The sequence below is a fragment of the Buteo buteo genome, chromosome 1 (genome assembly GCF_964188355.1).
Source record: "Buteo buteo chromosome 1, bButBut1.hap1.1, whole genome shotgun sequence".
NCBI lineage: Eukaryota > Metazoa > Chordata > Aves > Accipitriformes > Accipitridae > Buteo > Buteo buteo.
This window is the reverse complement of record NC_134171.1, coordinates 12,972,128-12,999,366: the sequence shown is the minus strand read 5'-3', so window position 1 is coordinate 12,999,366 and position 27,239 is coordinate 12,972,128. Positions and strand designations below refer to the sequence as shown.

General features: G+C 42.6%; 1 protein-coding gene across 5 annotated transcripts in view; it reads left to right on the top strand.

Moving 5' to 3' along the window:
- The first annotated feature begins 1,274 nt into the window (after positions 1-1,274).
- Positions 1,275-27,239, top strand: part of SORCS2 (sortilin related VPS10 domain containing receptor 2) — a 587,964-nt gene continuing 561,999 nt past the window's right edge. For all 5 annotated transcript variants that reach the window (XM_075022616.1, XM_075022608.1, XM_075022603.1 and 2 more), the window contains exon 1: positions 1,275-1,693. In XM_075022616.1, the coding sequence (XP_074878717.1) occupies positions 1,304-1,693 (390 nt within the window). In that variant the 5' untranslated portion in view covers positions 1,275-1,303. The remainder of the gene's footprint in view (positions 1,694-27,239) is intronic.

Below are 27,239 nucleotides of genomic sequence, written 5' to 3'. Positions count from 1 at the left end.
TAGGCCATTAGGGTAAAGGCAGATTACAACTAAAGCTGGTTTACTAACTTCACCCACCCTGGTTTTGCCCAGCCCAGATCTGTTCTGTTAGGTGTCATCTAACGTGTCTGCCTGTAGCTGGAGTCATTACTTCCCTTGGTGGTCATTCAAGCGTGTTTTCTGACATTTAGGCCTGAACAACCTTATCTTGCTGTGAAGTTAGATTCGGCTTCAGAGCTGGCCCTGGACGGCGCAGCAGGTTGGACCGGGAATGCTCCGGAGGTCCCTGCCAACCTCAATTACCCTGTGACTCTACCCTGCTGCCTCTCGCAGCATCACACCGCTTCAGGAGCCCCAGTGTATTCACCGGTGCGCAGCACGCTGCAGTGGAGCAGGAAGAGCATCCCGTCTGTGACGCCTCAGTCTTCTTCCACCGCTTCACCTGTCTGTTCTGAGTCATGCCACGCTGCACAGCCCCAGCCGTTGCCCCTCCTGGCCGTGCCCATGCTGCCCCGAGCATTTATTCCGTGGTGCTTCCACGGATCGGTCACAAGTTCCGCGTCACGCGTCCCCACAGTGGGCAATCCTGGATTAGCAACCGGCCGTGGACAGTGCAGGTGAGAGCCTGGTGCCTCCCTCCCGGGAGCTGAGGGGCCGAAGAAAGGGCAGGCTCCCGTCCTCCACGGCAGCACTTCTCGTCTTAATCACAAGAACCCTGTTTTTGCACCTGCTCCGTCTGCTCCTCGGCTTCCAGCCGCTGGCAAACAGAGCCCTTCTGACTTTCTTCACGGCATCCTCCTGGGACTCACGCCCCGACCAGCGCCATCCCCTGTGCCGGCAGAGGCAGGGCTCGCCTGCTGGCCCCCAGCCACCCTCGGCCCGAGGCGCGCCCTCCCCGCGGGGCCGGCGGATCTTCCTCGCAGCGCTCTCCAAACGCCTTTCCCCGGAGCTTCAGCGTGGAAACTTCACAGCCAGCGGGCTCGGCCGATGCCGGGACGTTCCCGCCTCGCCGGCGGAGACCTCCCCGCCCCGCCTCACCTCGCCTCGCCTCACCTCACCGGGGGGGGCGCGGGCGGGCGTGCCCGCCACCCCGCCCGTGTCCGTGCGCGCGAGAGCGCTCCCCCCCCCCCTCCCGCCCCGCCGCCCGGCGTTTCGGCGCGGGCCAGCAGATGGCGGCGCCGCCCCGGCTGGGCGCGCAGCCCCGCGCACGCCGCTGCCGCGCGAGCCCCGCTCCGGTTACAACCCTCCCCCGCCCCCGCCCTCCGCGGCGGTGTCTCCCTCCCCGCCACCTCCCCGCCTGTCACTACCACGCCGGAGAGCCACCATGGCGCACGGCGGGCCACGCGTGTCCGCCGCTGCCGCTCCGCGCGGGGCCGCCCGCCTGCCGCCGCTACTGCTGCTGCTGCTCCTGCTCCTGCTGCCGCTGCCGCCGCCGCCGCCGCTGCTGGGCGCCGCCGCCGCCGCCGCCGCGTTGGGCTGCGCGGAGCCCCGCGGCCGCCCGTGCCCCGCAGCCCTGACCCGCGGGGCGCGCAGCCCGCCGGAGGCGCGGCGCGGCGGCGGCGGTGGGGCGGCGGCGGCGGAGGGCGGCCGCCCCAGGAGAGCATCCTCGGCGGCGGGCCGGGAGCAGGTCTCCCTCATCAGCACCTCCTTCGTGCTCAAAGGGGACGCGTCTCACAACCAGGCGATGGTGCACTGGACGGGCGAGAACAGCAGCGTGAGTGCGAGGGGCGGCGTGGGGGGGTGTGTGTGGGGGGGTGTCCCTGCTCTTACCCCTGCCCTTAGCATCGCTTTGCTCCCCCAACTTGCGGGGCGCAGCCCGCCGCTGCCGCCTGCGCTCCGCCGGGCTCGGTGCGGCCGGAGCGCGCCGCTCCCGTCCCGCCCCGCCCCGCCGCCCGGCCCGGGGCGCGGGGGGTCCCCGCGGGCCGCGCTGGGGGCGAGCGAGCGGCGCCCCGGCGGCTGGTGAGGTGCCGGCGGGAGGCGAAGAGCCGCCGGGGTCGGGCCGACCCCGCGCAGCCTCCGCCACTTCCCCAGAAGTTTGGAAAGTTTACGAGCGCGCATCTTGCAGAGGGGCCGGGTGCGCGGTGTGCGCCGCGCTGCGAGGAGGAGGAGGAGGAGGAGGAGGAGAAGGAGGAGGAGGAGGAGGAGGAGGGCTTGGCCCCGCAGCGGCGAGGTGGTGTCCGGGTACGATCGTCGTGCCCCCGGGGCCGTGCGAGGGTCTCCGGGTAAAGGAGAGGCAGGGGGCGAGCGGCGGCGCGGGGATTATCCCCTCCAGCCCCGCGTAAAGTCCCAGATTAAATTATCGAGGCTTAATCGATTCCCCTCGGTTCAGTCATCCCCGTGTAAGCTTCCCCGCGCCGCGCTCTGCCTCCTCAAGCGCCAGGGAAAGAAAAACCCAAACCAAAACAAAAATCAAGTAAAAACCCAGCCCCGGGCTTGAGGTGGATGTGAGCGGCAGGAGCGGGCGGTGCGCGGCGAGGGCTGGGGCCGGGAGGGGTCCGTCCGTCCGTCCGTTCGTCCGTCCCCTGCCCCACGGTCCGGGCTTCACCCCGCCGGGCCGGCTGCGCGGCGTGGGGTGTGTGTGTGTGTGTGTGTCCCACAAAGGTCCGGGAATAGCAGCAGCTCTCCGAGGATTTTTACAGCCTCGTCGATGGATAAAAACCGCGCGCCGGGGCCGGTGTTGCTGCATTAGAGCATCAGCGTTCCCAACTTTTCGCAGTTAAGGCAGTGTGCGTCGCCTTTATTAGTTAATTACCTGTTTCAGACAGCGACTCTCACGGTGAGCGCCCATAATCTGTTTTTAACTCATTTTCAATTTCTACTAGTCTTCGTTTCTTTGTGTGTTGACCCACTAACGGCTGTGTATTTGCACGGGTGGTTTTGGGGATTTGCTGCTTCTAATTTATCCTTTACTGATACATTATATCATAACAGTGGGCGTCATAGGTAAATATTACATGGCACCTTGCACTGCCTGTGTAACTTCAGAGACAGGAAGATATTCTTATGAAGGCTCAAGATCAACTTTCTCCTGAAGGATTTTAGTGTTTCTGGAAAACTCTTGAGTGTTTTTACTACAGTTCAGCTAAGCTCTGACTCTGCTTGAACTTCATGAATTCAGGATAAACTTTATTTAAACTTGGCTCAGTTCAGAGAGCTCGTGTTGTACTTCTTGTAAGTATGTGAATTATCATCCTTTCTCTAGGATCTCAAGTCCTGGTTTTTGCCTGTTTTGCTAGGGAGTCACCCAGGATGTGGAGCCGCTAAGGCTCCGCTGGTGAGGATGCAGTGATTCCCTTGAGCACGCGCAGCGCTTGTGTTAATCCTCTTGTATAATCAGGTGTCAGAGCTGGAGTCAACATCATAAAGCTTGACACTTTCAAAGCCAGTTTTTGATTTGCTCAGGAAAGAAGTGTAAGATGATGGCCGTTTTCTGTGAAAAGAAAATGTTGCAAATCAGCAGCGTCAGCTATTCTGATTCTGTCCTTCCTCTATTTCTCTGCTGTTAGACTGCTGCCGTTTTTGTGGACAGTGCTTGCAGGCTGTTAGGACTAGTTCCCTGAAGAATTAGAATAGAATAGAATCAATTCAATATTAAAAAGTTGGCATAAGTTCATTTTTCGACATAAAAGGCAAGTAACAGCTTTCATGCAAAGCGCTCTGAAGTCTCTAAAACGAATATAGTAGAACCTTGCTAATCCACATTTATGACTAGTGGTCTCTCCTCGCCTCTCTGCAAAGATCTAATAACAGATGCTGCAGTGAGGGCTTGTATTGCTAAAATGTTATTATTTTTTTCACAGTATGCTACAGTTCACTTACTAGAATACTACCAAGTAGTCTCTTCAAAAGCAAAGATAAATGGCAACTGTCAGAGCAAATGAAAGTGGTTACAGTCTTTTCTGCAACTTAGTTCTTTTTTGTTTGCTTAATTACTATCTACTAATTCAGCCTTGCAGGATGATACTCTCATCATGAATGCCTGCAGACATTCTGTACAGTATTTACACATTCAATTAAAAATACTTTTGCAGAGTTACTTAAAAAGTATGCTGCTTGCTCTGCCTGCCATCAGGTGATTATCGTCAAGCAAGACTGGATTTGAACGAGCAACCTGGTAATGAAAGACTTTTTGCCGCCTTAACCCCAATGAGAGCAGCCAGTCTTTTTGCACTGGATGTTTTACGGTATGACTGTCAGCATTTTTTTGCACCTTCTTTTCTTGTTAGTTTTGTTTTATTGCATGCTTCCAGTAGAAGAACTGATTTTAACAAAGGCTTCCAGAGAAAAATGATTTGTAAAGACAGTCTGCAGAATTTTTTTTTTTTTTTTTTTTTTTGGAACAGAAGTGGAAGAAATACATTAGGCCCAGTGGAAGCAGGATGGGCTTAAAGGGTTTGGAGAGAATTTTGCTGCCTGTATGTATGTGAGGTTAAAACAATTGAAAATAAGTACCTCATCCAAAACCTATTTAAGGTAGTCTTGAATGTTTGTTTGTATAGCTATCTATATATGTATTTATTTCACTCTGGGTTAAGTGTTTGGAGGTAGGAACGCTAAGATCCAGTGCTTCTCAAACCTGGCACCTTAACCCACGTTCTTAAATCTATGGCAAATCTTGCCTTGCCTCAGAAGCACAAGGCTTGAGCTGTGAAGCGCTGTTCTGTCCAAAGCGCATTGCAGTCAAGGGGAGGACTGTCATTCATAACAGTGGGGTTTTGGATCAGGCCCCGTGAACCTCAGGAGGCACTAAGCAATCTTAAAGTGTCACGACGCACATTTGACACCTCATTGGAGGTACTCAGCACTTTGTAAACCAAGGACCTAAACTAGTTCCTTTACCCTTTACAGCTGCGTGGCTGAAAATTTGGCAGTGATGAGCTCCAGATGACCATATATCCTCTTAAACACCTCACCTAGTAAAATAAATGAAGAAGAAATATGCAGTAGGATTATTCCTTTGAGCTCCATGATAGAGAGACAAATAACCATAAAAGCTGAGGGGGCAGCTGCTTCTCTGAGGGATGTTCACCTGCATGAATAGTTCATTGAAAATGCTACCATGGAGTATTCATGTGTGTGGATCAAGGGAAAATAAATAAATTTGAAAGGGGCAGAGGTTAGGCTGATGTGCACGTGGAGCTTTAAAAAATTTGTTTACAACTTGTAAATCCTCCTGTGCCACAATAATAGGAGCATGTGATTTTTGGTTGCATGATATGTCTTGAAAGAAACTAAGGAGGCTATAAATTAAATCGATCCTCTCTCCTCTGCCTTCTTTTCTGTGCTGTAGAAGTCTGACGTGTACTTTGTTATCCTCTCGTAATGCCATTAGTTTTGTGAATTAGAGAAATGGTGGATTTGATAGCACAGCAGAGTATATGGTTGCCCTGATTGTAAAGTGAGCTTGAATAACTGGGAAGATCACTGTAGGCTCCCTTGCTTTGTCAAGAGAGAGCTGTGCAGGGAGGTATGCAAATTGCTTCCGGTTTTGTGTCCTCATTACTTTTATTTTGTACTCTAATATAAATTCCATAAATGATAAGCCTGTCCCTGACCTTTCCTGACAGTGGGATGCATAGTTAAAACCCTTACTAGTGATGCAAGTCTTGCAAAGCTAGTCCTTGTAACATCAAGAGTGTATCTGGTTAGTGAATTCCTACAATTAGTATTTCTGCTCTCTGTCCCCTATGCCCACAGAAATATGTTGTGCACTATTACTTTCAAACAAAGGCTCATGCAAGTGGAACTAATTTCCTTTCCAGTCTTGAAATATCATAAACTGAAGACATGACAGGTGGGTGGTGCAGCGCACCATTTACTTTGGTAAGGGCTAGTGACTGGCATTTGTGTAACTGATAAATAACATGGAGTCGTGCATCGGAATATATACAGGTAGCATGCTTCAAGGATAGCCTCTTACTGTGTTAAGCCGAATATGTATGTTTCTAGATTTTCTAAAAATACACTACCCTTTCTGATTGGGGAAAAATAGTCAATTGATGACAGCTTTTAAAACCCCTACTTTTCCTTAGAAGACACCTTATAGTCATCCCAGGAGCTTTTTTGTGCTAGGTAAACAGCTTTCTTTGCAAAACTGTATTCTTTTTGACCCTCTTGGAGAATTCCCATTGTGCATTAATACTAGCTGATTAAAACAAAAAAATCAAAGCCAAACCAGAAATACGGGGAGAGTGAGACTTGTATTCACAATTGATTTTGATTCATGGGCTGCTCTTCATGCTGTGTGCAGACTGCTAAAGTGTTGTGAACAGGACTTCCGCCAACTAGTTCTAAGACTGCAGTGTCATGGTGCCAGTATTTTCATTTTTTGTTTGTTGTCAAAATATTAAGTTCATGCAGGCGCTTATTTGTCCAGTAAGTTGATGTCATGATCCCTCGTAAACATGTAGCTCTTTGTTATGGAAAATAAACATAAATATACACACAATTTTTTCCAGACTTAATATTTAGCAGCACCTTATCAGAAAGAAAGGTTTATCGCACATCTACAGAAATTGCTATGCACAAAAACTTCAGCTGATCCAGATTTTTCTGTATTTGATATACAGATACTTTGTTTAATTTAAAAATTATTACCCTTTGTGATACAGTTTCACCATATATGATTTGTGGAGCGCAGTGATCACTAAATGTATTCTTCTGGCAGATATTTTATTTAATTGGTTTTCTGTTTTGTTCAGTTTGCAATAAATTGTGCTGAGGGGATCTATAAAAAACATTGACTTCAATATTACTGTAGCAGTATCTATAACGGTAAATGTAATTATCTATCCAAACAGGGCAAAAGTCCATTTGTGGTAAGGTTTTGGTGCTGCTTCTCCAGAGTAGCCAGACTGCTTTTTATGAAACTAAAGGGAGCATGAGGTCAAAAATCCCGACGGCTCAGACCTTTGATAAATGGCAGATATAGTGCAAAGTGAAAGGCAGACTTCCCATAGGGAGGTGGTTTTTTTTAAATTCCTTGAGATGATAGTGCGATAAAAAACAAACAGAAACCAAACCCGATGACTATATTTGAATGGAACAGCAGAATCCCACATGGAAAGCAGAATGATGTTAATCTGACTGAACTAATTCGGGAGTTTAACATCTTTTTTTCCTTTTTGTCCTCATGATATAAAGTTTGTGGCTTACTTCATTTATTTGCTTTTACCAGCCTCTGTTTTCCCTCTCTTCCAGCCCTACAGCATGCTAGTCATGTTGCTGCCTGCTGAGCTCCCTCCACGTTTCAGCAAATTCCAGCTGCTAAAGGAGAGAGCACCTCTTCTTATCCCCTAAGTAGACACTTAAAATTGATACATACTTTAATTAGTAAGTGTGTGTTTCAAACGTGCTTGAAAGTCCTCTTCCACACGCAGCCCTCCACACCTGCAGCCATACCTGGTTTTACCTGGTTTGCTGGTTTAACTGGCATTACCTGGTTTGCTTAGGAGCAAGCTACTAGCAGCCTTAGCTTGAGTAGGTACTACTGTGCCGGTGTTGGGACAAGCTCAGAGAGTTTAAATCTAGGAGGGAAGTTTAGCAATGAACACTAAAGACAGACACCGGATTGAAATCCTATCTCTGATACTGCTGATGTTACATGTGCATGATAAACCAAATCCGGCTTAATAACAATCATTAGATACATGTTTAGGTTGTTGATAGCAGGTTCACATATCACAGTGGGAACATAATGCATTCTTCCCAAGCTTGACAGTGTTAGGAATTTACTGATGCAGATCTTTGGAGAAAGATATGAGGACATCCCTTTTGATTTTATTAAAATTCAATAGACTAGTAGATTTTGAAAGAACAGAAGGGGAAAATTATGAGCTTTTCAGAAAAACAGTAATTGTTCTGCTAAACTGGGAAGTTCTGTAAGGTATGTACCACTTTACGAATTTAAAACATGAAACTGCCCAGTTTACAGAAGCTTATATGCCAAGGCCTTTGTATGTCCAAATAAAATATTTTCATAGAATCATTTAGGTTGGAAAAAAGCTTTAAGATCATCCAGTCCAACCGTAAACCTAACACTGCCAAGTCCACCAACACTGCCAAGTCCACCATGGTTATGTTAATTAGGAACAAAGGATGTTAGCATAAGGAGAGATAATCTGCTGTACAATGCAAGTGAGATCCTTCTAGTTCCTGAAAGCACAAATTCATTGAAGCAAAAGCTGAAAGTGTGGGTTGAAAGTAGTCTGCAGTATATGGCTGCTCGCTGTAGCTCAGGATGAAACTTGATGACCTACAACATTCCTTTGGCATTTTTATTCCCACAGTCTCACATTCTTTACCAAACATTCCTATCTCCAACCCCTTGCCCCAGTAATAATAATTTTAAATCCTAACAAATCACCAATGACAACACCACTTTTGGAAGAAATAATGGATGGGATCCTTCGTCGTGCCTAACTTCAGCCTTCAAGTCTAAGCTTGGACTTCTGCAGTAGGAAGGAGGTGGAGATGGTCACTGGCTTGATCTCTTCCCTGACAATCTTATCATCCGTACTTGAGAAAGCTTGGATGAGTTGACTTCTGAAAGCATGTATCACTCCCTGCTTATTGTAGAGGGCCCTAGATGGCAAACTTTGATAAAACACAGAATTTATTTGAAGTTATCCCTAACCCAAATATCTCGAATTTATTGCTACTGTAGTTATTTCCTTCCTTCCTTACTGTAGCATGGTTGTTGGAGTTTCATTTATGGATTAAGACTCTATTGTGGTAGATATTGCACAACCCCAATGCAAAAATACAGGTGCAGCTCTAAAGATTTTAGAATTACAGTTCTACCTGCATACATCCCTGAGAACAGAATTATACGCTTAAAGGATGTACATTGACAGAAATTACACAAAGGTCTAAGTTTCAGTCCAAGGGCTGCTCCAACAGCTGTTTAAGTCTTTTTTTTTTTCTAATGTCTTGGAATATTCATACATAAGCAGTCACTGGGGCAAGACCTAAAACTTCCCCTCTGAGTTGAGAATTAATCAGGACTTTAGAAATGTGCCTGCTCTGTGTGTATGTATGTAGGTTATGTTTTTCTGTCTCTCTCTCTTTTGTCCAAACCAGTAGATATGCAGCGTGCCGAGAAAAAGTGGAACAGTTTTAGCAGTAAGGGTTGTGAGTCTGTTGTGGCAGGAGATGTATATTTCAACTATTAGACCCTTCTGCTGGGCAGGCACTCTAACCCCAGTGCTATTGTGCAAGTGTGAGGAGGGCAGTGTCACCTCCCATGAGAAGCCATGTTTCACAGGGAGTTGCCACTGTGCACTGTGAAAAGCTCAGTGTCGTAGGTGTGTGATGGCACATCTGCTACGCTCGCTGGCTTCAGTAAGATGAGTGGAGAAGTGCTGTGTTTACGGATCCTTTTGAATTTCGTCAGCCCTTGGTGAGGCTGTTGTGGGAAGAGGAGAGATGCTGAGGTGCTGTTTTCTTGCAGGACTGAGAATGTGTGTGCCACCCTTGGCAGAGCTGGTGATGCTCCACACAGCCCCGTCACCATGTCTGCGAGCTCAGAAGCAGTGCTGCGGTATTCATGGTGATACCTCGGGGACATTTGAGGCTTGGCAAGAGGTAGAGCGTGAGGTTCCAAATGAACAGCTGGGTGTTGGGTTAAATTGAAGCTGAATAGGAGTACTGAGGAACTCTGCCAGTTACCTCACCAGTATCCTCTGAAATAGCACTTGCATTATATAGGTGATTTTGTGCCTCAGTTGCATACCTGCAATGTGAGAGTAACGGTACTTCCCTATCTCTTAGGATTGCTGTTGCTCTAAACAACCTGTGCACTTCGATCTTAAAGTAATGGTTATCGTCATAAGACCTAAAAGAGGCAGGACCATAGAAAATCACATCTGTGGTTTCTTTGTTCCTTTGACTGTTACACAGTACAATCTAGGAATTAGAGAAGAAAAGGCTCTCACAGGTCATGCAAACTTCTCTGCTTGTTCTGACGTTTGTTTTGATCAGGGCTCCTTTTAATGTGTAGACTCTGGCACTTCAAGGTCATTGAACAGACTGAAGATTATGTGTCTAAAAACATTTTCAGTGAAACTTAACTTGTATTTAACATGACATTTTCTGCCCTCGTTTACCAGTATACTGAAATAACTGTGCTTCTTTCTCGGTGTTTGTACCTGTCCTACTCTTGGAGGCTAGTAATTATTTCTCTGAATAACATTTATTTTGGCCTTTAAAATTTTCTTTTATAACTCACTTTTGCTAGCTCTTTAATTGCACCATCTGGATAGGACAGTACCTACATAAAATAGTACCTACCTACCATGTACTTGACTGGCACATTTTTTAGAAATGTACATACACACAGAGATTATTGTTCATTTCTGGCTTCCCTGTAATCTCTTTCATGTCCTTGTGATTATCTGTGTTTTCTAAAAAGAAAACCACAGAACAGTAAATAGTTGGGGTTTTTTTTTAATTAAAAAAGATAAGTCATAAAAACACTTAAATAATTTGGCCATTAGCAAAAAAGCTAATTTCTGTGGTTTCTATGCAGTAACTTGTTAAAAGTTTGTTCTGGTAGATGAAGTAGATGTATTTTATGGGTTTTTTTCCCCATTCACTTTATGAAATTTGTTTCTTTTATGGTCTTTAGAAGCTCATTGGAGGTATGGTAAAACTGCATGAAGTGTCGTAGAAGCGTATTTGCAAGCACCAACTACTGTGATGTGCCCTTACTCCTACTGAGCAGTAGGCCCGTGTTTACTGGCCAGCGTGTTCAGTTTTAGCAGATGGCAAGCTATGCTCTGTGAAAACACATTTTTTATCAGTGTTACTGTCTCTTCTGTGCTCCCCAGACTGAAAGTGCAACAGGGGAAGAGCAGTCTTCCCCCCGCACGTGTATGAGCAAGATGTGGTATACTGGGGCTCTGCTCTGAGTTGATGGCATTTAGGTCCTTCTGTAATACCAATAAATAATAATGATGATGATCGAGGATTGAGCTGTTCCACTTGTAAATTCTAGCGGTGCATAGCCTGGCCTCCCTAACTGAGCTACCATAAGGAAAAGTTGCTTTTCTCAGGTATTGAAGAGCAGCCTGTTTATGGTTAATGCATTCCCATGCTTGCCTTCACCAGCAATTGTCACTGCAAGACAGATGCCCAAGGGGATGGAACTGGAGGGTTAGAGGAATATGTTGGAATCACTCTTTGAGCTTTGGGCAGTGTTTCACAGTGTTAAATGCGACTGATTCTCAAGAAATAGTTGTTTCTTCATTGAAAACACAGTTGTACCAGGGGATGGTAGGTTGCCATAAAATCCTCCCGGGTCTAAGTTTAATAAGATATTTTTCCTGTATTTGCTAGCAGAAAAATACCTTGTAACTTGCTCTTTTCAGAGGATTAGAACGGCTTGTGAGTCTAAGGCATCTAAATCTGGAGCAGTACTCATTAAATCTTGCCATTTACGGAAAGCAGAATATTCTTCTCAGTTCTTCTTTTATGCTCCTAGGTATTGTGTTGGGTGTTCAGCATAAACAGACATCAGTGTTAACATAGGTAGAGGTAAGAATATAACCCTGAGGGAACTTGTGAACCCCTATTGTATGGGCAGCTCTTTTTTATGCTTGCTTTTGGAGGGGCTCCATGGATGAGGCATAAAACCAGAAATAAACCAAACAAAAGCAACACATGCCAGCGACAGGTGGATTACTTTCTGGGTGCATAGAGATATCTTTGCCAATCAATTACTGCCACAAGGCAATGGGGACCCATCAGGATGTAGTGCACATACACAGTGCTCCAGCATTCAGCCTGTTACAGAGCTCGTGAGGGGAACTCCGGACGGATTTGTAGCAGCAAATGCCTGGAGATGCCCAGGGACCTGGCTGGTGATGCTGGAGACCTGTAACCACACGCAGCTGGGTGGCACAGAAACACTAATGCTCTTTTGCCCAACTCACCTCAGCCTGCAGTGATCTCCCCAGTGGGAAAGGAAGTTGAAATCAAACGATTGGGATCTGCTATGTGTTTGTGTGTTTGTACTTACAGGCTTTAATCTCGACGATTCTTAACTGAATAAACCCCGGTATCCTACTCCATGACAGGTTGGTATTAACATACTTCTGTCTCTAAGTTCCCAGCTGGTTTTTAGAGTGGTCTCACTGTGCTCTTTCTGAGCACTTTATGGGGCCCTCCTGAGGATAGTAAGGGTTCGCATTAGATTTGGCTGCTACGTATTGGTTTGCGGATACGCTATGTGAACATCATTCCTGCTGGCCTCTCTTATGTTAGTCTTTTAAACCACAAAGTTTAATTGGTATGTATAGGACCTCGGAGTCTTGCGTATTATAGTATTTCATGTGGTTAAAGCATAGAAGCAAGCAGGCACGTGAACTAAAAAGCTTTCCTCTCCCAGGCTCAGATGCCCCCACACAGGCACCAGGACTTCAGCAGAATTGTAGCTTTTGATTTAGAGGGTCATTTCTTATTTTGCTAATTTGTTTGGCTTTTAATCAGTGGTTTCCTATGTTTTCCTGTCTGTTACCCAACCACATAATGGCAAGCATGTCAAAAGGTCTCAGCTGCCTTGAGAACAGTCTTGAATCATGTTCTTTGCCCTGAGTGAGAAGTACAAACTGAACAGAACCTATACAAAACATCTATGTTGGGAGTACAGTAGCTTTGGAGTGGGACCTGTGTGTCCTGAGCACCAGTGACAGACTATAGAGGACTCACAGTGAACTCTCCAGTGGCTCATGGCTACGCCGGTGCTAGGGTTAGAGAATTGGGAAGGTGTTACTATTGGTGGTTCTGAGCTTTTCTTTCTCCCTGGAAGAGGGAGGTCAATACTGGCAGAGTCAGCTGAGACCTGATCCTGTTCTTCTGGAGGTTTCTCAGCCTGATAGGAAAAACAAACATGAAAGAATCCAGAGGCTTTTTTCCCTCTCTTGTATGTGTCATCCACCGAGGTGCTGCTGAGCACATGCAGGAGGGAGGAGGATGTGTGGATGGAGCAAAAGTGCCTGTATTTTTGGAGCAAGCAGGCCACTATGTTTTAAATTTCTCTTGGGTCACAGATGTTATTATTAAACTCTGTCTAAAACCATTGTAAAGAGAAGCAAGAAAGTATGTTGCACATCAGCTGAACAGCATTTTTGTAGCTCCATGAAACCCACTTTGTGATTCACTGTTGGTATAAGCTCTTGGCTCCCACCAGCTTCTGCGAAGGAAGATGCAGAAGGAACGCATTCCTCTGCATATAGGCTGAATCAGGCACCTCTGCTTAAAAATTTAACATGTAGCTCAGCGAACATGTTTTCAGTTCATAATGAAATACATATGTTCATCTTCATGCAGCATCTCTCAAGGGCTACTGTGCAGAGCACTGAGGGCTGCTAACAAGATCTCCTTTTCCTTCCTTCCTCCTCTTCCAACTGCTTTAAAACAGTATTTTTTTTTTATAAAGTGGGCTACATTTAGAGGGCTTTGAACCTTGGTATTCCTTTTAATAATCTCATTGGTCCTGGAGAACTCTAAGAGACGGCGTTTTTTTAAATTCATTGTATAAGCACCTTGTGCCCTATGTTTCATTTCTTTATTTAAAAAATCATTGTGGGAGAGGAGGGAGATGATTGACATCAGGCTACCATATATAATCAGTGTGAGAGCTAGGTTGTTAGCTGGTAAATTATCAATATAATTTTTTTTTTTTAGTTTAGCTAACTGCAGAAAAGCCACTTCTTAAACTGGCACAAACTGGCACAACTTAAGAATTGAATGAAAGCCAAGCTTCTTCGTCAGTGGGTGGACTTGGTTCGGCTTGGTCAGTCTGCAAGCACGCAGGAATGTTTGAGCTGCCTTTGTGTGTGCTACTGAGGCAAGAGATGTTTCATGAACACTGGAGCTGCATGAAAAGAAGACCCTCCACTTCCTGTTTGAATCAATGTCCATATTATTTTGAGGGATTACATCTTGCCTCTGGTGTCCGTGACTGCGAAGAGACTGTTCCTGAAGATAGGAATGTAGGGCTAGAGAAGGATATAGTCTTTATCTTGTTTGCAGAAACTGCCAGCAAGTCTGGTTATTGCATTGCTGTATTTTGTGAAGTGTATTGAGGCTCCCTGAGGGAGCAGGACTCAGTCCAGCATGGTGTTTCACAGGGGTCGGTAGCTCAGAAGTCAGGCCCATTCAGATGAGAGCACTGAAATTCACATTTAGGCATAGACTGTGTGCCAGGAAATAATATAAAGAGTTCATAGCCTTTGATCCACAGTCTGTTGTATGTGGAGGGTTTGCACAAAATATGCAAGCTTTTTATTTTTTGTAGCAACTAAATAGACTTGTATTTATTAACTGAACCTGATCGTCACAGTCACTATCCCTCAGTGAGAAACTCTGCTCCCCTTTAGGCAACTTCTGTGTCTGTCCTTTGTTTCTGTTACTTTTCTGTCTGCTTTTTTGTATGTCTGTCATTCCTCCTCCCTCCTTTCTTTTCACTGTCTCTGTGTGTCTCCTTTGTTATTCTCCCTTCATTTCCTTCTCTGTATTAAATCACCTTTCTCACCCCTGAGGGCTTAAATAGCATCATCTTCCCGGTTCCAGCTGGAAAAAAAGATCTTCAAAGACATGGTTAGTAATGACACAGACATGTCATCAGTTTGGGAGTTGCCATTCCAGTGAATATAGATGTTCATACTTGGTCACGTCTGCAGGCTTGGACAGATAGCGCGGCACTGCTTAAGGAAATCTTGCATTCATGGCAGTATCTGTAGCCCTAGAGCACAGCAATAACAGATGTTTAAAAAAACCATTGTCCCCAAAATACATCATCTAAATTGAAACTGGCCCAGGAGCAGTGTATTTCACCTCATGCCCCCAGCCGAAAGCTGTGAAGTGATCTCTTAAACTCACCTAGGGTGAGTTTTAGACTGGGGACATGAAGTGAAATACACTGCTTCTGTGTCAAGCTTCTGGGTGAGTTTAAATGATCATAATTAGAAATGAATGACTCAAAATCCCATTTCCAGTCATCCAGTTCTGTAATCTGCACATGCCATCTAATAAGAATTTGTGTATTACCCATCACTGGAGTTACTGTGCTGCTCATCCAAGTTTAATTGAAAAATAATCATAATCTATTCAGTGTTAGATTTAATGCATAAATGAGGTACTGTGAGCAAAACACAACTTCTGAAACATCTATTACCATGGACTCTATTGTCTGGATTAAGTTCAGATATTAGTGCATGTCATTCTGATATTTGGGTGATGTCATTCTGGTATGTGACTTTGCCAAGTATGCCTCATTATTACTTTTTGAAACCAACCTATAGGCAATGAATTCTTTTTCCTTTAAATGAAATGAAATATTTACAAGCTGTTACTTATTGCAGGAATTTAAATGAATGAAGCTTCTTTTGAAAACAAACGGAAGCTGAGGAAAGCAAAGACAGCAAATGAGTGTGAAGCTGTTGTAGAAGGGAAACTCTGCAGCTCATATATACAAGCTTTGTGGCTTTCACTGAGCCTTGAAGACATGGGAGTCAAAAGCAGGAAAGTGCTAAGGTCTTGGTTTCTGGCATAGCTTGTTTGTGTGATGCAAGTGCACTTGCTGTGCAGTCACTACAGTTCATGGAATGCAGGAAGATGAACAGATTGAGAGCGCTTTTATCTAACATGAAATTGATACTGTCTTATGGGAATGACTTCTAAGAAGAATATAAGAATGTCTGTACCAGGCTAGACCCGTGGATGTCTAGGGAAGAGCATCAGACTCCAATGAATATTTTGTGATCCTTCACCTGACAGCTTTTCTGGCCAACAGCAATTTGTGGCTCAGGGGTAGTTGTAAAAGCTTTTCAGGTGCAAGAAACATACCTTGTTTATAAACATGAAAATGAGAAGGAAGATGAGCGTATATACTTAAATGCAGCAGCTAGCCAAAATTGCTAGTATTGAATTTCTATTGATTACATCATCCTTTCCTGAAAGCTAAATGAGTTCAAATTTTGGGGTGTGTTCTCCGAGCGACTTAAATTTTGTGGATCTGTAGCTACATTTTAGAATTTCAAAACCATTTCTTACTATATTGATTTAAATAGTATTTAAATTCCAACAAATTATATAAAATAACAAGTAGACCTATCAACACATAATTTACAAAAAGTACTTCTTTTCTACGGTAAGTGTCTCACTGATTTGGGAAGTTTAAAGGATACTATTTCTCTTGAGTGAATGTTGTTTCTAGAAAGAAAGATGCATGGCAAAAGTAGTTTTTAGATGTCTTTTTGTTTATATGGAATTTATTAAAGTATCCTTTTAGAAGTGTTGGATGATGGTACTATCATATGGAAAAAGTACTAAGTGTCCTGAATGTTTAAAGTTGAGTAAAAGTTTGTTAAATGAACAACCTCATCTAAGCCAGGATTAATTTTAAATTCAAGCCATTATTATCTTGGTACATAACCAGTACAGTATATGTTCTTATCAACAAGTGAGTCTCATTTTTAATTTATGAAAGTTTACCTGAGAGTATTCAAATGTCTTACCCTTTCCAAGTATTAAAAAATGTGTTTGATATCTCAGCGTTTGACTTCAAAACAGCTGATCTTCTGGTGTGCTGTATAATAAAGTTGTTATGATACATACAAGAAATTCAGCTTGTTCGTTCCAAGTTTGCATGGCGTAATTAAGCTAGGTTTTTGTTCAGTAAAAATTGGTGATTCTGTAAAAACAAAAGTCAATCCTTATCTCTTAAGTTACTTTAAGGCCAATTTTAAAACAGGCATGATCAAGTTTCTTAGGTTTTAAGAAGTGCTGAAGGTGAATTTTGAAAATCTTGCTCGTTCTTATTTACAAATAGTTCATGATTTTTAAATAAAGATTTCTAGTGCTCTCTTTTGATTTTTAATATTGGATTGAAGGATATCAATAAAAGCATTCAATTATAGTGGACTGTCTACAGGCTCCATGGGAACCTGTGCCGTGATTAGGTTTCTCAGCTAGAGTAAAGCAACACCATTTAATTGACTTAAATTTCATCCACTATGGAAGGATTCTTAGGTTCGATTTGTCTCACAGTTAGTGGAACGTTCACAATAATGGAAAAGAAGAGGTGCAGGAACCTACAAAATGGGGAAAAGTAAACAGAAACAGGTAATATCACAAGAATTACATTTTAATTGTTTAATTCCATGCTGTTCTTTCTTACTGTTTTTCCTTTTCAATTTTTCCCCTAAGCATTTTTATATTATCAAGTTTATCTAGAAAACCCCAGCTTGTTAGTTCAAGCAGAGGTTTGTTGATTTTTGCCTTTCTTTGTCTTCTTACTTGCTCTTAGTCCTCTACCTTCCTTTCTATGGATTGGTTAATTTAATCTTTCTAGCTGCTGTATTGGTTTGTTCAGCATCGCTAGGGTCAGCATGTTACATATGGAAGGCACATCACGTGAAGGAAACTAATATCCCGATCAACTTACCATCACTGCAGATAGAGGGAAACCAGCTGGCATGAGTGAATTGATTTCTGCATCAATCTCCTTGCACAGGCAATCAATTCAACAGAGAGAAACGAGACCTGAGTCCTCATCACTTTCCTGTTGTAGAAGGCTCCCTATATTGGAGTCTCATTCTTCTGACTTCACTGATGCACTCTGCTATCACTTAGCTATGAGAGCAATGGTACTCCATGCAGTGTTACTGAACCCGAAGCCTGTAACAGGCAACAGCAGGCTTCGGTGTGTTTTGGATCAGATCCTTGGGCTAGTGCTGCAACCATACTAGTCACCGTATTAGTTAAGAGGTATTTAAGCCCCAAAAAGCATTAGGAGGGATCTCTCCTTTCTCATTGCTAACAGCATGAGGTTTAGCCTGATAACAAAGCAGGATCAATTTTATTTGTAATTTTTTAGTATACCCAGCTGCTTTTTTTAGTTTCTGAATCAGACACATGCTAATAATTCTGAAGAATGACACACAGTTTTAGTAGGCATCATTATTATATCTACATGGGGAAAAAACCATGGTGCTTTCGTTCTCCTCTCTCACTTTTTTGGTGAAGGAACAGTAGTGCAGCAAAGCAGGTCTGTTCTATAATAAAAATATTCAGGGTGCTATACTGTATAACTTAGGTAATGGCTTAAATAGTCAAGTTAAAGAGAAAATAATTAGAAGGCTAATGTGGATTCACCCTTCCCTATTACCACTTAAAGATGTTGACTGTAGAGTTCTGTTACTGCTTCATTTAGCTTGACTGTAGTGATGACCTAACTCCTTGTGTGTCACACTATTCGTGTTGGGATATGAAGTAGGGTTTTTGTGTCACTGGATCAGAGCATGTAGCACCTGTGGCTTTTCTGATACCATAGAATTAGGAGTAAATAAGCTGACGTTGGCTTACGTAAGGGAACAGACTTGCTCTGCTTTGGTCCCAAAGGTGTCACTGATTCTATTTGCATTACATGGTCAAATATTTGTATATGGTATCATTGAGGCTAACAAAAGGTTGTCATAGGGCAGTGTTTATGTCACAAATTGTGACATTTACTTGTTGATGGGATAGTATAATGTCAGCATGTCGTGGTGCAAATGTCATAATTTTGTGATGTGACAAATTGTCCCTAAGGATAGACTTTTTGAGAGACCTTAAAGGATGTTGGAAAAATGAATGGGTTTAGACTGATTTTATTTGCGTCAAATTTAGGAACAATCAGAAGTTTAGAGAGCAAAGCTTGCAGCATTTTGTATCACTTTTCATTCTTGAAGGGTCTTTGCTAATGTCAGAAACTTTAGTCATTATATACATGATGTTTCCTAAGCAGGCAAATTTGTTGATTCATCATGCTTCAAGGCAGCTCAAGAGATGACAATTCTTCAGTAGCTAACATGTTTAATTGGACCATTCTTCATTTGTAGCAGACTGGATTTTCCTATTTTAACCACAAAATAGTAGGAGAATTTGGAAAGTTTCCAGTCTGTCAAAACTTAAGTGCAATAGGAAGTAAGATAATTTTGTTTGTATTTGTTCAGTCCTTCATTCAAACCTTGTTAGAGGCAATTGTGAAGCATACTAAGCAGTGCTGCTTATATCTTATCTACAAGGCAAATTCAACTGGGATGGCTGTGCTTTGTTAACAACTAAACCGAACCAGAAGTATATTTGGTATTGCAATGTATTCCTGGGCAGTTCCCCATGTATGCCTGAGACATACTGTAAGAAACTGAAGGAGAGGATGTTCAGTAATTTTAAATAAAATTAAGACATGTAACCTGCACTGAAATCAGATCCTTTGAGAATGTTGATTGGGTTTCTTAAATGTGAAGGGATATTCTGGCAAGAATTGAAGGCTGCAGCTTTTTCTGTGGAAATAGTAGATTTATGCTTTTGTAGAAATAGACTCAATGGAAAATTTGTTTGTCCAAGCACAGAATAATTAAATCATAGATTTGCTCTTCAAGTGACGTGTTTCTGGATTTCATGATGCAATTTAGTCTTAGGCTGGCCTAGTGATACTTCGGGGTGGTGGTGGCGGCTTACTCTGTCAAACATGGGTCAGGAAAGCCACATGTAATAGCACTAGCGGGCAGTATCCTGCCCTCTCTTCCTGAAGAGCTGTGCACTCATTCTGAGCTGGACTTCAGATGAGTGATTTTGTATGAAACTACTTTACAGTAGATTTAGAAAAAGTTCTGATGAAATTTGTGCTTTCCAAATCTGTATGTTCTTAACTTTGTGTTCGCACAGAATTTTGTTTTGTGTCCGTGCTGTATGTGAAACTGTATATGTAGGTGGTTTCAGGCGCTTACTCTACTACTTTAGATTTCATGCAGAAGTTTGAGCTGCTCTTCTTTGAAAACACAGATAAATATAAATAGAGTGTGTTCTTTTGTAAAATTTTCTAAGTGAGGCTGGGATGGGCAGTCCCTGGACGACTCCTCCCCAGGAGCTGGGGGAAACCTGTCCACTTATGTCAGCTTTAACAATGGCACTATTGTCAGAGAACCATGCTCATGCAGACTCTTCTTGCTATACTTGGCCAATACTGAGCTAATGCTCCGTGATTACACCAGACTGTAACTTGCTACTAAGGAAGAGAATTTGAATAAAGAAAAAAACATAGTGTTTGATGGAAATGAACAGTGTTGAACAAACTTTGAACAGCTTTCTAATCAAGATATTTGGACATTGGGTACTTTTTTCAAAGCACTTGGTCTGGAACTGATCCAAAGCCAGTCCTTCTCCTGAGCAAATTCGTAAAGTAGGACCCTTTTGCTCAGATTACCAACAGTGTAAGCCTTCGTTTCTGTAGTTTCTGTGTCAGTTCAAAGAGAGGCTCCAGGTGAGTTGTGATTTCTCTGTCAGTGGTTGCAACACGATGCAGTTCCTGCAGAAATGACAAACAAGGTGGGTCCGGTTGTTTTTGCATCTCTTGGGCTTCAGGAGAACCACTTCTGCTTTGCGGGGCTGCCAGAGGCTTTCTGTTCAAACTTGAGCAGGTAACTTGAATCTTTCTGTATCTAAATGTCACATATGGAAATCTTGTTCCGCCTCTTCAGTTATAAGGGCAACATCAAAGATCATGAAGTGTTTGGATACTTTGGAAATTTGTGTGATCATGTTACCATAGGTAAACAGAAGGAAAAAGAGAGGCAAGCTACACAGGAAAGTTATTTTTCTGATGTTAGTCTGATAAAGGGAATCTCATTTTACAGTCCCTTATCCAGAGCTTTCATGTGGCTTTACATCCTACATGATATTGCTTATTAAATGCTGCCCTGTAAAAACAGTAGAGCATTATGAATGATTTTTCATTTACATATATTTTTAATGCCTGATAGTTGCATTAGTGAAATATGCTGCTTCTTATTTTGATATAAATTATTTTCTTTCTTAATAACATCTACTTAAAAAATCTTTGGAAAATTTTACCTTCCTTAAAGAATGTTTGGGATTTTTAAAATTCTTTTTATCAACTATATGTTTTTTTAATTTTAATTTGGTAAGAGTTATAAATTTCTTAGGATGATTGCATACATAATAATTTGAAAGGTGTCTGGCATTAGTTCTGTAAAAACAATCTGGATGTTCTCTGATCTGGATCTACAGAGCCATAAAATATATATGGCACTGTATTAAGTTTTATAATGCTCATTACTTCAATGTTGTACCTGTTGGGTAGAAAATCACTGAAGTGGATGAAGAGTATTGCTCTTTGAGCAGCAGAAATATTAGAAGTGCTTTTACATGGCCCCTTCTAGATAGGAGTTTCACTGCAGGGTTCAGCAAAGAAATAATTAGTATTTAAACTGTTTGCAAAGGAATATGACTATTCCTCCAGAGCAGAAGAATTACAAATCAGTGGAGTGCTGCAGGATTTTTCTTTGGGCTAAAATAATTGCCGTATGAGGTCTTCAAGATATAATGAGGGATATCTGTGGTCTAGCAAAGTGAGCTTAAAACTCGATATAGTAGGACCATGTTTTTCTTTCACATGACTGTCATTGTAATTTGGGGCAATGCTCTTTGTTCCTGTTCCAGTTGTTAGAGCTGTATTAGCAACATAATCTGTGTGTTTTTAAAATTAACTGTGCCTTCATATTTAGTTACTTTCAGGGTCAATTGCTAAGCTACTTAGACAACAAATTTAACCTACCTGCTTTGTAATCACTGTAATCGGTACTCTGGAAGGCCTGGGATCTACATGCGTGTTGTACAACATCGATCATTGTACTCCAGCAATGAGCTCCAAAAGGTTAAATATTTAGACAGTGTTAGCTGACCTTCTGCTTATAATTGTAGCTCTAATAAACCTTAATATTTGTCTTGATATCTTTCTATTTTTGAAAGGGATTTTTGTTTATGATATGTAGAAAACGCATTTATTTAATAGGCATTGCATTAGCATTGCTAATGGTCATAATGTGTTTAGTTTCAAAGGATACATGCTTTGAAATTTACTGCAGAATAGTGGAGGTGACACCATTCATTTGTGAGTGTCTAGGAGAAAGTCATGTTAATGTTTTAATTTTAGAATATGTCGTCGTAGTGTTCTCCTTCCATTACTGAAGTGCCAGTTTTTTGGTCTCAGCCGAGATGTACAGGATGTGAAACAGTCCTGTAAGTATCGTGGTGTTGTCCGAAAAGCGGATTCATCACCTGGTGTGCAACGAGCCAAGAACCACACACTCAGGAGAGACATTATTTATTTCATATTTGCGCAAAGATGGGTGCTGGGTGGTAATTCCACAAAGCCAGCACAGCCTGCAGTTAAACAAGCAAGCAATTTATACAGATTTAGATCACCCACTTAGTTTCCAAAGTCCTTCCCCAAAATCATTATTGGTAGTAGCTTATCTGCCACCATTTCTATTGGGCTAAGGTTTTCTCTGCTTCGAATTAAAAGTACAGTGTTCTTTTATTCTACAGCACATGCTCAAGGAGTGTGTGTGTGGGGGGGTAAGTCTTTTAGATCTTGAATTGAGTCGGTGGTCGTGATCTCCCCCTGCCGCCTTTGCCTTTCCCCTACTTCATGCTGCTTTGTCAATCATTCGGCCTTGGGTACCTTCTGGAGCAGGATGTTTCCTTTCTATCAGTCTTTGGTTCCTTCTTCAAGGGTATAGTGGCTGACAAAGCCTGCATTGTTTATACAAAGTAACTAGGCCTAGGTAGTGAAACTGTTGAGTAGTGGTCCTCCTTAAAGGACAATGCCTTGTGTTTAACCCTAAATTGAGCAGTAACACCACAGTTAGGCTATAACTCAAACATATGACTACAATGGTACAAAGCCGGAAGAAAACGTGAAAGTTGGTGGGGGGTGTATAATCCTCAGCTCTGTTTTGCACGATGAGAGGTTGTTGTCTAGGTTTTCGATGTAAGCAACTTCTGAATTTAAAAAGTGGTATGCTTGCCTCATTTATGTGAGCCATCCAGGTTCACCTGTCTATTGTATGGGTTTTATATGCTTTGCAGTATGCTGATTTTGCATTCTCCCAGGTTATAACCCTCTTAAAACAAACCTTCCAAAACCAGGGTTGTTTTTAAGTTGGTTCATTTCACTGTACTGGTGCATGGTGCAGCTCTGCAACAATTGCACCGACACAACAGACAGGGCATCAGACATAGGCAAGGGGCTGAGAACAAGTGGCCAGAGCAGTAGGGAAACGGGAACTTTGGGAAATAGCTTCACTGCTGAATCAGTGTGTTGTGAAACAGATTCCTCAACGTGTAGTTTGCTGCCTGTTTCTCTGGGTAGCAGTGCTGTTTTAAGCAGCCACAGAGTATTTCCAGGCCTGTACAAACGCTCTTGGTTGGTGTCAGTGTAGTTGTTTGTGGAGAACTGAACTGGAGAATTGATCGTGATAAGAAGAACCTGGACAGCTGGGTTAGGCTATTTTCTTTAGTGTCTGATTTAGATCTGCCTTGCTTTAGTTTACTTCTTTCCATATCCACTAGGGATATGGAGGAAAGTTTATTCCTTGTCTCTTTTCATCAAGCCTTAATATATCTGAAAGCCTTTATTATGCTTCGCCTGTGTCTTGCATTCTTTAGATTTAATAACCTCAGCTTTGTCATCCTTTCCTTGTTGCTCACTTGGTGCTGATTTTCTAGACCTCTCATCATTTTTATTGCATTCTTCCAGGCTCTCTCCAGTAAATTCACATTAGTCCTGTGATGCTCTGGCATGAACACACTCTTCCAACTCAAGGTCTTTAGGCTGGAGTAGAAGTTTCCTTTCTGAGACTCGCAGTCTGCATGTGTCTTGCAGCCTTTTTATCAATTACCTTATAGTGCCATGCTGCTACAAAAAACGCAGACATTATTGTCTTACGATACATTAACACTCCCAGCTATTTTGCTGAGTGTACTTTGCTCTTGCCTATTCTGATTATGCGTACTTTAGTATTTATGCTCATTGACTGCTGCCGTTCTTGCTGAATGGCACCCGGCCATTTTTGATCATTTTTCCAATTTGTGAAGATCATTTTGAGTTCTCATCTTGTACCTCAGTCTGTATGTTTCAGCTTGGTGTCATCCTCGGAATTAATAAGCATAGCTATTTCAAGCAGATGTTAAATACCAGACTCAGGACATGTTTCCTTGCAAACCCACTTGATGGAGAGGGTATCTGTTGCCTCTCTGTATGTCTAAAGCCTGTTACTCTGCTATATGAGGGAATTAGATAATTTTGATAGTATTTGCTTTTGAGAATTTCACATTGGACTTTACTCATTGATTGCACACAGTTTATTTAGTGATAGCTTCTACAATTTTTCTGGGAATTGAAGCTACACTGACTCGGTGGTGCTTTCCAGACTCCTCCTACCCCTTCTCCTCTTTTTATAAAAATAAGTTCAATGTCTGTCCTTTTCTGGTCATCTGGTATGCACCCCAATTTCCATTCCTTTTTTAACAAGTGAGTGAAACAATCTCAAAAGTTATGGCAGTGTCTGAGAATCTGAGGATGATGTTCATCTCCACCTTACCTACTAGTATGCTTCTGTCACCTTGTTCTTTGTTACAATACCACCTAAATTCTTCTTTCACCTTTCTCTGTCTCCAGACACCTGTTACTTTTCAATCCATTTCACCTAGCTTTGCCACCACAGCTCTTTGTGCAGCCTTGTGGTAAAGCAGATGCGTGAACTGATTTGGGTAGTCTACTAGCTCTGTGGTCATTCTCCACAAGGTCTTCCCTTTTCATGCTTTGCATGACACCCCCCAGCCCTTAACCCTCCCACCATGTTGGGGGAATCACATGTGGAGAAGTCTGTATCCAGAAGTGACCAGCAGGAAATTTTGGCAGAGGCGGCGTTCTGCTCCGTTCCTTTTCCAAAATGTTTTCTGGGTAGCTTTGTTCCCTTCATTGGTAAACTCTGTGAGTTGAATTATTTTTCTTGCTGATCAAAATAATGTACAAAGATAGGAATCTTTTAGAAAAACATGTATTTCTAGACTTGTGTGGCTTTTACGTCACATGGCAAACTCTGCTTTGAATTAGTGCATCTGCTTCAAGGCCCGCATAGTGTCATTGGGTTTTGCATGCCATTGCCTGGATGTTCTTCCACACTGGAATATGGGCACACAGCATATGGCCTCCCACACCTCCTCCCACCTCTGCTTCACTGCACTTTTGCTGCTGGGCATTCTCTTGGTCTTCTGTAATTTGTTTTTTCTTTATTTCTTCTTTTTATTCTCCTGACACTGCTGGCATTTTCTTTCTCTCTTCCTCTGCATCCTTAATTCTTCAACCTGCATGAGCTTCATAATACGTTGCTGGATTATAGACATAGGTAAATTTTGTATAAGCAAAATAAACAGCTGGTAAAAATAAGTTCTACTAAAATCAGTGAAGGATCAGAAGCTTTGTGTGCATATATATGTACTTACTTATGTCTCACTTGAAATACTTTGTAGTTTAACCTCTCATTTATGTTCTCCCCAGAAAATCATTGAAATGTTTACAAATAATGACCTCTGTTGCCTTGCTTGTATGTTTACTTTTCACTGTCCCTTTACCCATGTGGCCAATATGAAATCTATGCTTCTGGAACAGTACCTTATATGTCACTTAGTATGATTTTGATTGTGATCTTGGAGTAGGGCATATAGGTGCTACGGTAAAGTGGGTAATAATATTCAGCAGATGTTAATGCATTAAACATAGGAGTTCAGAGGCAGGCTTCTCACTTTTATGATTATTACCGCACAGTGTTTAAGTGTCCCTGTGTCTTCCTAGGCAGATATCTGGAATTTATTGAGTGGAGTAAATTCCTTCTGGGTGTTTACAGGAAGAAGTGACAAATGTGATTTGATAACATTGACAATTACACGATTCCCTTCTTGCTGGTGAATTCAAAACAACTTTTGAGAGCAATGTGAAATTAAGTTAGGACCAATGCCAGCCACTGCAAGTTACAGTAAAACCAAGTGTTTGGTTAAACCCTCAGAGCTGCAGAATTTCTTACAGAGACATTCAGACAACAGAAGAAAAATACCAGAATGTTAATAAGCTTTATGTCTACAAGAATTAAACTGATTTTTCAGATAAACAGAAGTGCATAGCTTGCTGAACAGAACAAAGAAGAAACATTGCCTGTGCTTATACCAAGCTGTCGCTACAGACAGTGTGATGAAGCTGTTGAGGAAAGTTGAAGAGTAACCAGTGGTACAGGGGGTACTAGTCAGCAAAGTGTGTCTGCTGTGCACACAGGAATGCTGTGGTAATTACACACGTTAGGTGGCTGTTTCTGGTGCAGTTCATGTGTAGCAAAATGCCTCACTGTCTTGTGTGCTTTACATTGCAAGTTGAGTAAGTTTCATAGACTACTAATGGCATTTATGTAGGTAGAGGAAGACTGAAAATGGGCAGGGCTTGCCACTAAGCATGAGGAAACTGAAATGCTGAAGGTATGGAACTGTGTATTTCCCATGTATTACTACGGAGGTCAGTGAAGCTTTATTAGCAGTTGTGTACACTGTCCTAGGAGACCTGTTGTAAAGAAGTGCTAAGAGCTATAATATGAGAGTTACCACTGGTAGGATCCAAAGACTTCACTAGCTGAGGGCTATGCAAAGCCAGTGCTCTTTAGGAGAGTGCTGAAGGAAGGCTTAGCATGCCAGAAGAGAGAGGTCTTGGGTCTTCAAAAGACATCTTAAAATACTTGGTGTCAGGTAGTTTCACTGAATATTAGAGAAGGCTCTGTATTTTACAATGTTACTGCTTGGACTGTTTTTTAATAGGGTCAGTGAGTTTTTGGAGCTCAGTGGTGTTCTTGCTGTAGAAAGAAACAAAGGTGAAGTTTGTAAATATGTAACAAAGGCTCTGAAAATATTTTGGGAGAACTTTGGAAACAAAGAACAGAGGAGATTGTGCCAGTGGGAGTTTCCATTGTGATTAGCAAGTCCACCATCTCTCTGCGAGCCAGGAAGTTGAGCTCTGAGATAGTGTGGGGTCATGTTGAAAGTCTGAGTATATTAGAGATTTGGGAGTTTTGTGATGGGGAAAAGTCATACTGTGTTATGGCCATCAGGCTCAATTTTTCACTTTGGCTTTACTAGAGCCAGATTTGATTTTTGAACAAGTCCCATAATCAATCTTTTCCTTGACCTTGATAATCTACCTTTTATTTTCTTTTTGATCCTTTTTGTCTATTCAGATAAAACTTCAGTGAAAAGGCAGTTTCTTACCATGCATTTCTGCAGCATAAAGCGCAGAGGAATCCCAAATTTGAACAGAGTTTTGAAGTTCTACAATGCGGAGAGAGGAGTTCACCAAAAGCAGAGCTAGTGCA